At 41.9% G+C, this 11,593-nt stretch overlaps 1 protein-coding gene across 2 annotated transcripts; it reads left to right on the forward strand.

Annotated features, from left to right (window-relative positions):
• Positions 1–2,085: 2,085 nt before the first annotated feature.
• Positions 2,086–7,929, forward strand: LOC125550248 (phosphomethylpyrimidine synthase, chloroplastic-like). Of its 2 annotated transcripts, none has more exons than XM_048713201.1 (6): positions 2,086–2,330; positions 3,461–3,765; positions 3,876–4,003; positions 4,834–5,660; positions 6,401–7,076; positions 7,688–7,929. In XM_048713201.1, exons 2-5 carry the CDS (start codon positions 3,464–3,466, stop codon positions 7,073–7,075), a joined length of 1,932 nt encoding a protein of 643 aa, XP_048569158.1. In that variant the 5' UTR covers positions 2,086–2,330; positions 3,461–3,463; the 3' UTR covers position 7,076; positions 7,688–7,929. The 2 variants fall into 2 exon arrangements, with proteins under 2 accessions (XP_048569158.1, XP_048569157.1); XM_048713200.1 differs by having other exon boundaries at positions 7,707–7,929.
• Positions 7,930–11,593: the final 3,664 nt, after the last annotated feature.

Raw genomic sequence — 11,593 nt, forward strand, 5'->3', positions numbered from 1 at the left:
AACATTAGACGAGTTAGTATGAGAAATTTCCTTAGATTGCTATCATACAAGGACTTCAATTTTTCTGAAATAAATAAGAAACCGAACACCTTTCCAAAATCCTTCAGCTCGTCACATCAACTTTTCAGTAAAATAATTACGAGGGATCGATCCCGCGACCTCCTGGTTGCCCGGCGGCATTGCATGGCCAATTAGAAGGGAAAGAGTCGGCTTTTACACATTTTTCCTTTTTTTCTCTGATTTTTTCTTTCTTGTTTTGCAATGTTTTTTTTCATGTTCTTTTTTATATTTTTCATTTTGTTACTTTGTTTTTTATTTTATTTTTTCTTCTCCAGTTTTGGTTTTTATTTTTTGGATTTTTATTTGTTAGTTTTTTGTTTTTCATTCTACATTCTTATATACATGATCAACATTTTTTCAAATACTCCCTAAAAATAATTTTCCAAATACTTTTTCAACATTTTTCAAACACTTATCAACATTTTTATATACATTATCAATTTTCATATAATTGTTCAACTTTTTTGAATGCTTGATTAACATTATTTTTAAATCCTTGGTCAACATTTTTCAAATACATGTTCAACATTTTTCGAATGCTTGCTTAATATTTTTAAAATACTTGTTCAATATTTTTCAAAATTCTTGATTAACATTTTTCAAATACTTGTTCAACATTTTTCGAATGCTTGATCAACATTTTTCAAATACTTGTTCAACCTTTTTTCCAGTACTTTCTCAAATGTTTTTTAGAGTTTTTTTGTAATATATATATATATATTAAAGTATAAACAGAATTACAAAATAAAATAAAAAATAAACTAGAAAGCGTAAAAATAAACCAGAAAAACAAGCTTGGCCTCGCTCGCGCGTGGGCCAGCCCATCTGGGCTCCTCGAGACGCGAGGCTGCCCCTTGTGCTCTCTTAAAGCGAGAAATAGGGGTGCCCCCCCAAGCCTGTGCCCTAGGTGATCGCCCCTCCCGCCTAGGTACATAGTTGGATTTGTCGTCCACCCCAATAAACGTGAACTTAAGATCGTCAATGGGGACAAACCTCTTGCTAGTAAGGTCGGCGAACCATTTATTCCTTGCTAGATTAGAAAAAGGGCAAAACGGAAGAAACACTGACCATACCAAAACCGGCCTCAAACTTGTTGTTGCATCGCCTTGACATGCCGAAGTGCGTACGACGATAACCCATCAGATCCGTGGCACAAAAACACCATAGACCTCCTAATTTGTGCCGTGTCTGCCACGGTTACAGTACCAAGACGTCGCCTCCATGAACATGGGAAACTTTTTTTTTTTTTGCGCAAACCATGAACATGGGAAACTAACATTGAGAAAACAATTTACACTCACTTGAACGATGATACGTGGTTCCCCTACCTCCGCGGTGCCAAATAGGCCATAGGAACTGCCGGAAACACACGCGAGAAAACAGAGCTTCCTTTGGCTAGAACGCTAGGTGAAGCGCGCACACACACACACATGCCCTTTTTTAGAAACACACCTTTTTTTTTTGAGAATCAGAAACACACACACACACATACTCTTTTTTTTAGAAACACACACACACATACTCGTCCTTGTTTTTTATGCAAGCCCGTGCATATTGGGCAGCCCAATAGCTTCACTAGCTCCACCAGCCAGCCCCCAGTAGGCTACACAAACTTTGCGAGCCCACCCGCTCTAAAGCAGCCTCGCAAGCGGCCCAGACAAGCCTTGCCACCCTCGCCGTCTCCCGCGACCACGCCACCGCCGCTGCCGCGCCGTGGCACACCGGCATGGATCCCAGGCCGCCCGCATTCGACCGTCGCCGCCCCCGTTTCACACAATCGCCCGACTTACCGGCATTCCAGCTGTGAAGCAGTGACGCTGCGTCAACCCGGCGACCCCCTCGCCGAGTCGCCGTCAGCGAGGCTGTTGCGTCGATCCGCCCGCGATCCTGCGTCCGTTGAGGCGTCATGGCTCGCTTTTCCGTGGAGGTGGACGCGCTTGTCGCGCGCGCGAGGAGAAAATATCTCCGGCGGGCGGAAATATCTGGCGCCACTGCTGGCGTCGTTTTCCCATCATTTTGGGTGGCCAGTGGCCACCCCCACTCAGGCACCCGCCACGTCCGGTTGCGGCTTGTCGCTCTCCGCGGCGAGCTGTGGCCACCCGTGCCCCGTCCTCTCCTCACCTCTTCGGCCGCCCCGGATCCGCTATAAGAAATCTCACTCTCCGCACCACTGGCCAGGTGCGCACTCCCATCCCATCGCATCCGTCCCCCCCCTCTCTCCCTGTTAGCAACTCCTCCGCCCGCCTCTCGCCGGATCCGCCGTTTCTCAGGTGAGACCCCTCCCTGCCCCGGTTGATTGGGTCTGAATGAATTTGTGGGAAACGGCTCCAGTTTTTGCTGGGTTGGGATCACAACTGTTCTAAGCCAATTGTGAGTACTTTTCCGTATCGGTTCGATTGATCCATGGCGAAGAAGGAAATTGGGACCTCAGAGCAGAGTATGATGTCGTCCTGACCAAACTCCAAACGTGGAGATTAGTACTGACTGTTGTCGCAGAAACGACCCAAAGTCGACAGTAGGAACGTGTGGTTCAGATACAGCTAACCTTTTTTTTTTTTGATATAGTATCAGATACAGCACCTCCAGTAATAACGAAGTTACCTTCGATATTTTTTTCGTTAAAAATGTAAGGAGGGGCAACATTCATCTTTTCACACGAATTACGGAAACGTGTCATCAAAGTTGAATACTCCCTCCGTTCCGAATTACTTGTCGCAGGTATGGATGTATCTAGATATATTTTAATTCTAGATACATCCATTTCTGCGACGACTAATTTGGAACAGAGGGAGTAGATATTTGTCTAAAAAAGAAGTTGAACAGAGAGAGCACGACTGCAATCTTTGGCATTTTTTTTTTGCATCGAACGGCACCTCTTTGCTGAATCGGTGCAAGATACGCGGCCAGAACGGGGATACGCCCCGATACGCCAGGGATACGCGTATCCTCTGATGTATCCTTTTTTTTAGACAATGCTTGTTTTCTTAATTAAAAAAGGAAATAAATAGTAATGGGCTGTTACCACTTGATCCAAAGCCCATCAGCGGGCTGCCTTATATCAACGTCTGATCGCGAAAACAAACCCTCACTTACATCGTCTCATAAAAACCCTCACTTACAACTCTCGCCGATCTCTCCGCGCCGCCGGCAGCGACGCAGCGTCTCGCCGTAAGTCTCCCTGTCTCCGTCCATCTCCATTTCGCAGGCAAGTCTCAATCTTGCGTCTCGTCCATCTTCTGCTGGACTGCTACTATATCTGATCAACTGCCCGTCGCCGTCTGCTGGATTAACTTTTTTGATCGATTCCCCGGTGGTCACTAGTATTAATTTAGTTCATAATATCTACTAATCTGCCGCAACATATTGCCTGCCTGCATCTACTAATCTGTAGCTTGTACAGGAAATGGCCGCGCTGCAACCGTCGTTCTCGTCACTAATGTCTATGAACAATAGCTGCAACACCATGAAGTTCCCCAAGACTGCACTTTTGCCTGGTTTCGGTGGCATTTCGCGTCCTCAAGATGTGCAGGACAGGAGTGCTAGCCTCACCTGTTCAAGGCCTAAGGCAGTTTCAGTGACTGACCAGTCAGTAGCAGAGCCAGCAAAACCCAGGCAAACCAAACACACAGTTGATCCTGCTGCTCCAGAATTTCTGCCGCTCCCGGCATTTGAAGATTGCTTCCCACGGAGCACCAAAGAATGCAGGCATGCTTCCTGCTTTTGCTTCGCCTAGCAACTGTACTGGGAGTGTGCCAATATTGTTGTGTTCTAATGTATCAGTTTTATCTTATATTTGCCATGGTTATGCTCTGCAGTGAAGTCGTTCATGAGGAAACAGGCCATGCCCTGAAGGTTCCATTTCGGAGAGTCCATTTGACCGGAGATAGCGGGCATTTCGACACATATGACACCAGTGGCCCACAAAACATAAGCCCAAGGCTTGGTAACTCACTAGCCTTATCTCTTTTGCCATATTCTCTGTTCTGAACTATGTAGACTGTTTGTACTAATAAGCCATAACATCTAGATCAGCTGTTCAGTATGAAATTAGACGGCGTGTTTGTATTATCGCTCTCATGCAACCACGTACTCCCTCCGTTCCAAATCACTCGTCGCAGAAATGGATGTATCTAGAACTAAAATACATCTAGATACATCCATACCTGCGACAAGTAATTTGGAACGGAGGGAGTATTTGTTTTGGTGCCTTGAATTGCTCTGATGTTTCCCTTGTTGTGTGTTAATAAGTTCATCTTATAGTCAAATAATGGACAGTTTCATTGTTTCAACAGTCGGATGGTATTGATCAGATGCCTGGTTTTGGACTTGGAAAATAGTTGAAAAGGCAAAGTAGACGTATTAGTTTTTATGATCATATACCGGATATCTCTACAGATATTCTTCTAATGTTTTCTTAGTTGTAGTATTTCAAACTGTTTCATTCTTAAGTTTACCCTAGTAAGCACATTGGTTGTGCTTTGCGGAGAGATTACCCTTGCTCCTTCAGGAAAAAGTAGTTTCCTCCTGTATATTCTCAGTTAAAGTGTTGTAGAAGAAAACTGATGAAGTATCCAGGGAAATGTATTAGGTCCCTCGGAAAGTTAGATAGCATAAAAATAGCAATATAATTATTTTATCCATTCAATTGAATAGATATAGTTTTTCTGTGTCAAGCTTTTTGAATAAGTTTTAAACTCTTGAATAGATTGTGTCAAGTTTAAAATTCAAGACATTTAAGTTTGTTTGTAATAAGCATGCGTTGAACTTTTACAGGACTTCCAAAGATAAGAAAGGAATGGATTGACAGGAGGGAGAAGTTGGGTAGTCCTCGATACACCCAAATGTACTATGCTAAGCAGGGAGTCATAACAGAGGAGATGTTGTACTGCGCCAAACGTGAGAACCTTGCTCCTGAATTTGTCCGGTCAGAAGTCGCCCGTGGGCGAGCCATTATCCCTTCCAACAAGAGGCACCTGGAATTGGAACCCATGATTGTTGGAAGAAACTTCCTTGTAAAGGTGAATGCAAACATTGGGAACTCAGCTGTTGTGAGCTCCATTGAGGAGGAAGTCCACAAGCTCCAGTGGGCCACAATGTGGGGAGCAGATACTGTCATGGACCTTTCAACAGGGCGCCATATCCATGAGACCCGGGAATGGATTATTCGTAACTCCTCCGTTCCTATTGGAACTGTTCCGATTTACCAAGCACTTGAGAAAGTTAATGGTATTGCTGAAGATCTGAGCTGGGAAGTCTTCAGGGACACTTTAATTGAACAAGCCGAGCAGGGTGTTGACTATTTCACCATCCACGCTGGTGTGCTGCTTCGTTATATTCCTCTCACAGCAAAGAGGATGACCGGCATAGTTTCACGTGGCGGATCAATCCATGCAAAATGGTGCTTGACGTATCACAAGGAGAACTTTGCTTATGAGCACTGGGATGACATTCTTGACATTTGTAACCAGTATGATGTGGCATTATCTATTGGTGATGGCCTGAGGCCGGGTTCCATTTATGATGCTAATGATAGCGCTCAGTTTGCAGAGCTGCTGACTCAAGGGGAACTAACTCGCCGAGCATGGGAGAAGGATGTGCAGGTCAGAATAATAAGTAGGAGTGAAGTTGAACTTACAGAGTTGTTTCCTTTACAATATCAATATTCTAATATGTATAGTCATGGTTTATGTTTGTTTTTCATTGCAATAATCAATAACAGGACGTTCTAAATAGGCTTTGAGTAATCAACCTTCGATATAAATTCTGCTCACAGGATTGCTAACTATGTTATCCATTCAAAACTGTAGCTTGGTTTGTGCATAAGATTGAAGTAGATATTTCGAGTAACAGGTAAATAGTATAAACAAGATATTTTTTCCAGTACAGTTGAATATGATTGCCAGATCGACAGATTATATATTAAATGTAAAAGAGCACTTCTATTAGGATATATGTTTGCTGTTTATCATCCAACATTTCTGCATTTTCAGTTAAAACAGGATTTCTGCACCGGTACCTAATGGGTCAACTATTTTTGAAACATTGTATATACAACCATATTCATTTATAGTGCGGCGTAGCTTACTTTAATGAATAGGCTAAGCTTGTATAGAGATTAGTCGTCAGAAACCAACTCGTGAGAAAATATTGAAGACATAATATTCGAATTCTTGATTGTAAAGTGCTTTAAGTGATGAATCATTTTTTTATGCTCTAGTGACTGACAGTTGAACTTAGAACTGTACTATGCTCTGCATGATGAATTGTTTCTACCTGCTATGTCATTCAATAGTAAAACTTGGGAGCTGTCTTTCTGATATTTACACTTCTTAACTTCTAGGTGATGAATGAAGGTCCTGGGCATATTCCGATGCATAAAATTCCTGAAAATATGGAGAAACAGCTCGAGTGGTGCAACGAAGCACCTTTCTATACGCTGGGTCCATTGACAACTGATATTGCACCTGGTTATGATCACATCACCTCAGCCATTGGTGCTGCCAACATTGGGGCTCTTGGCACCGCACTTCTTTGTTATGTAACACCAAAGGAGCACCTTGGGTTGCCTAACAGGGATGATGTTAAGACAGGTGTGATATCCTACAAAATCGCTGCTCATGCTGCTGATTTGGCAAAGCGTCACCCCTATGCACAAGCATGGGATGATGCACTAAGCAAGGCAAGGTTTGAGTTTAGATGGTTGGACCAATTTGCTTTATCCCTGGATCCAGTTACTGCAATGTCTTTCCATGATGAAACATTACCATCTGATGGTGCTAAAGTAGCACATTTCTGCTCTATGTGTGGTCCCAAGTTTTGTTCGATGAAAATCACGGAGGATATTAGGAAATATGCCGATGAACATGGTTACGGGACAGTAGAGGAAGCTGTGAGGCAAGGAATGAGTGAGATGAGTGCTGAATTTTTGGCAGCAAGAAAAACAATTAGTGGCGAACAACATGGTGAAGCTGGAGGGGAAATCTATGTGCCAGAAAGCTACGTAGTTCAGAAATAAGGTCAGTTTGTTGTGTATTTTTTAACGACTGTCTTGCAAGTAGGGAGAGGACGCTCATAAAAATTTTCCCCTTTGGGGAGACTATACATGATAATAATACTGTTATTCCCCCTACATCTGAAATATTTCAGAAAATAAAGCACAATTTAAATTTGGAGCCACATATGTTTTTTATCCTCTAGGTAATAATTCTAACCAACGATGATCCCATCAGTTAGAACATATCGTAATTGCATTGCATGATCTGCTTGATCATAGTTCTACATTGTGATGTCATGCAATGGATTAGTTCCATTTGCATAGAGAGTGTGAAACTTTTCCAGCACTGAGCAAACTTTATCTTCTTTTAAAAAGTCAGTGTCGAATTAAACAAACTGTGTTTTAGAATGGTCGAATTAAGCAAACATTTAGTAGCACGATAATGTGGTTGAATGATCCATTCATTAAATTCGAACCAATTACATTGACATCATAATGAACTTTTATTGAAGTGACCTTTTCCAATTATAAGTTTAAGGCAGTTAACAAACCATGATTATCGTTGACTTGTATAATGTACCAGTGTGAAATAGACAATGTTTTGTATCTCTCTAATGTAATCTCTGAATTCAGAAATACAAACTTTGTGCAGATGTCCTTGGCAGCCGTCTGATCCAAGTGATGCAGATTTGGTGGCTAGGTCGTTTGTCAGCAGCACTTCTACCATCTTCTGTTAGGAGGTGGTAAGCAGGATATATGCCTCAATAAAGCTACTGCTGCTTAGCGTCAGTTCTTAATGTCATTATGGATTATGGGTTGTAATAAAAGTGAACTCTATGTTGTGTTACTTATGTTATAATTGTCTTTGCATATCATTATGGGATTGCTAGTGATGAAAGTTGCACCAGGGGTGCTTGTATTCCCAACGATCTTAAGGCCCCTTGGCCTGGATTGTTGCGATATGGGCTGAGAAAGTCCCTTTGAACCTGAACAGGATAATGCCTGCGAAGGGAGTGTGCATTTCTATTTTCATGTTTCCCAGGATACACTCAACCCTCGACATTCTGGAAATCGAGGGACCAAGTTTTCCTGAATGTGTGGAGCGCACCCGCTGGATATGCATGTTTCCTACTCTGACGCAACATGGTAATGTACACGATTTCTTTAACCAGCATACTTATTGGCATTTCTCCAAGAGGAGAGGATATTTACAGGCATAGTGTTATCATGGAACACATCAAATTTAGTCATCATGGAACACATAAAATTTACCCATCACAACTTTTTTTTTGAGGAATCCCATTACATCTTGGAAAGCATTGACAATGTCCTGTGTAATTTACTTTTTACACCTATTCATGTACATATTTCTATAGTAGAAGTATAAAAGATGCAACTAGACTGACAGATTGGAATGGTTATGTACATGCCACTTGTCAGTTGAGAACAAAATCAACGGCAGAACTCTTTCCGACTTGATTATGTGAAATGTGTCTACTAAGAATTATTTTGTAGAGTGACTGAGATACTGCTTATCGTGAACTATTCCTTTGGTTGTTCCCATTGTGATTGTCAAACATTTTCAAATACATCATAAACTTTAAACATTCATGCATACATAACTGTGTATCTACATTGTAAAACTTGGCAGCACTTTAGTGCTGGACTGCTGGGCCTGCATAGTTTATGACAACAAGTCTCCTCCCAAAAGTTAAGGCATTTCATACTTGTTTGATCTGCTGCTTAGTTCACGACCGCAGTTAGGCATACTGGAGAAATATGCCAAATCGGCGCACACCTGTCAGCTGTGCAAGCATGGTGAATAGCACGCATAAGTTTGTGATGTATCTATTATCAACCATAAAGGCCCATATATTTATCCTTGGATGCCATTGTATTGGCTAAGAACATGATTTTAGTTTTACCTTCTGATGTGTGAGACACATATTTCTTAGTCGATTTATTGCTTGCCACTCCACTTCTTGGCTGTGAATTACATGACCCAACCAAAATACCATGACTGACGCCAATTGTTGAGAGAATTGTGGGTAAAACACGTCACAAAGGTGGTGCTGGTGGCTGGGGTCTTTCTGAGTTGATAGTGGATTTCGGGTCTGCCCTCCGATGTGATTGTGCTGGTAGGGTGTAGGTCTTGAATTCTACAGGGCTGCGCTATGCACATTTTTTTTCTGATACGCAGCTCTAGTTTTCACTGTTGTTTTTCACCTTTGAAGTTCCATACAAAGGGATTCTTCACAAGTTCAGGTGTTAACTTGTACTTGTTTAATCTATATTGATATGTGCCCTTCCTATTTATTTTGGATGCATGGAACAATGCAATGTTGCTTCACCAAATTATCTACCTTGTGTTGCTTTGTATATTAATGTTTTCCCCTTGACAAACTTCAAATGTGAATTCAGGAACATATTTTAGAACTTCATGCTTGGCCCAAAATATTTTATAGCTGCATAACTCCAAAGTATTTTTGTTTTGTAAGAGGAAGATGTGTATTTTACTTATGGGCCATGGGGCTAATAGAAGTATGGCGCAACTCGTGTCAAACCACACAAACCAAACATGCCTGAACAAAGACTGGTGATACCTTTCCTTTTTCGCATAATTTGGCTAGCTTGCCGCAGTGTGACAAGCCTAACTAAACACAGAGCCATAAGTGTTATTACAAGCTTAGTGAAAAGACCGAGGGTACTTGAAGCACAATTTTCTAATGTCTTGGAACACACTGTTCGCATGATAATAAACATTTTTTTTCTGAAACAAAATGTTCGCATAATAGTAACAACTGTAAGTCCATTAGAAGCATCAATTTCTGGTGTGATTGAACATATTACTTGTGAAAAAACAGGCGTGGGAGCGCAACAATCACCACGAAGAATTGGAACAAATCCACTTGGTATGCATCACAAAAAAAAAGAAACACTTGCTATGAACAACAATTCTCAGCTCTTTTATTTAAGGAAATATATATCTACAACGAGGCAACTTTCTCTTCCGCCCAATGATACCAAATGGGGTGATTATGGCTAAAGTCGGGTGCAGAAAAATGCCTATAAACAAAACAAATGGAAACAGAGAAGCACACACTTGCAATGGAAATGTATTGGCAAAATGTTAGTAAAATAAAAGTTCATTAGAAGAAATTATGCTCACGGTGGTTGAGGCATGTGTGGTTTAGGGAAATATGTATACAATAAGAATCACACATCGGTAGTGCTTGCTGCAAAATTCCACCACCATTGGCACACATGTAAATAAACAGTGAAGCATAATTGCATATAATGAATACGTGGACAATATCCACCATATTATTGTCAGTACATTGGATACATGATAAATGGAGGAAGCTCGTACTCAAGAACGGAGGCAGAATACAACTGGAAAACCATGGAAACATGTGAGAAATGATGACATTATGTGGAAAATATTGAAATAATGACAACGCAAGACTATGTGCAACACATAACAACAACAACAACAACAACAACACCAAAGCCTTTAGTCCCAAACAAGTTGGGGTAGGCTAGAGGTGAAACCCATAAGATCTCGCAACCAACTCATGGCTTTGGCACATGGATAGCAAGCTTCCACGCACCCCTCTCCATAGCTAGCTCTTTGGTGATACTCCAATCCTTCAGGTCTCTCTTAACGGACTCCTCCCATGTCAAATTCGGTCTACCCCGCCCTCTCTTGACATTCTCCACACGCTTTAGCCGTCCACTATGCACCGGAGCTTCTGGAGGCCTGCGCTGAATATGCCCAAACCATCTCAGACGATGTTGGACAAGCTTCTCTTCAATTGGTGCTACCCCAACTCTATCTCGTATATCATCATTCCGAACTCGATCCTTCCTCGTGTGGCCACACATCCATCTCAACATACGCATCTCCGCCACACCTAACTGTTGAACATGTCGCCTTTTAGTCGGCCAACACTCAGCGCCATACAACATTGCGGGTCGAACCGCCGTCCTGTAGAATTTGCCTTTTAGCTTTTGTGGCACTCTCTTGTCACAGAGACTATGTGCAACACATAAGAAAAATAAAAGAAGCGCAGATAGCACATGGAGTATATATATCAATATAAACAACGAGGACTATAGAAATATGGCGGGTAAAGGAAGCATGTATATTGTTGTGTGCAATAAACCATTTATACGAAAGAATCATGTGTATGAAGCAAAGGAAGAATGACCATTAGAAATAAAAATGCAAGAAATAATGAAGCATGTTTGGCCATGCTGCAGTCTTAGGGCATACTAGAATAAACGGAAGCACTCCGCAATCAAAATTTGCTTCTACTGAAAATGAATTTTACTTCTAAAGAAATACCAGCTTGCATGTTTGATAGACATACATATTAACACAATTGAGATATGAAAAAAAATATAACGAAGCAAAGTGAGTGAAAAGAAACATGCCCTCGCGTCGTCCTCCGAGGGCGACTAGGGTTCCTGGCGTCGCCGCCACGACATTGCCTCGGCGACGTTCCGGCACCACCGGGAGAGAGGGGAAGAGAGCCC

Source organism: Triticum urartu, chromosome 4 (genome assembly GCF_003073215.2).
Source record: "Triticum urartu cultivar G1812 chromosome 4, Tu2.1, whole genome shotgun sequence".
In the NCBI taxonomy this organism is placed as follows: Eukaryota; Viridiplantae; Streptophyta; class Magnoliopsida; order Poales; family Poaceae; genus Triticum; species Triticum urartu.

Excerpts from the sequence above, each read along its gene's own strand:
- LOC125550248 (XM_048713201.1), top strand. The coding sequence starts at position 3,464 with ATGGCCGCGCTGCAACCGTCGTTCTCGTCACTAATGTCTATGAACAAT. Across the intron at positions 4,004-4,833 it reads AAACATAAGCCCAAGGCTTG|GACTTCCAAAGATAAGAAAG; the intron begins GTAACTCACTAG and ends GAACTTTTACAG. Across the intron at positions 5,661-6,400 it reads CATGGGAGAAGGATGTGCAG|GTGATGAATGAAGGTCCTGG; the intron begins GTCAGAATAATA and ends CTTAACTTCTAG.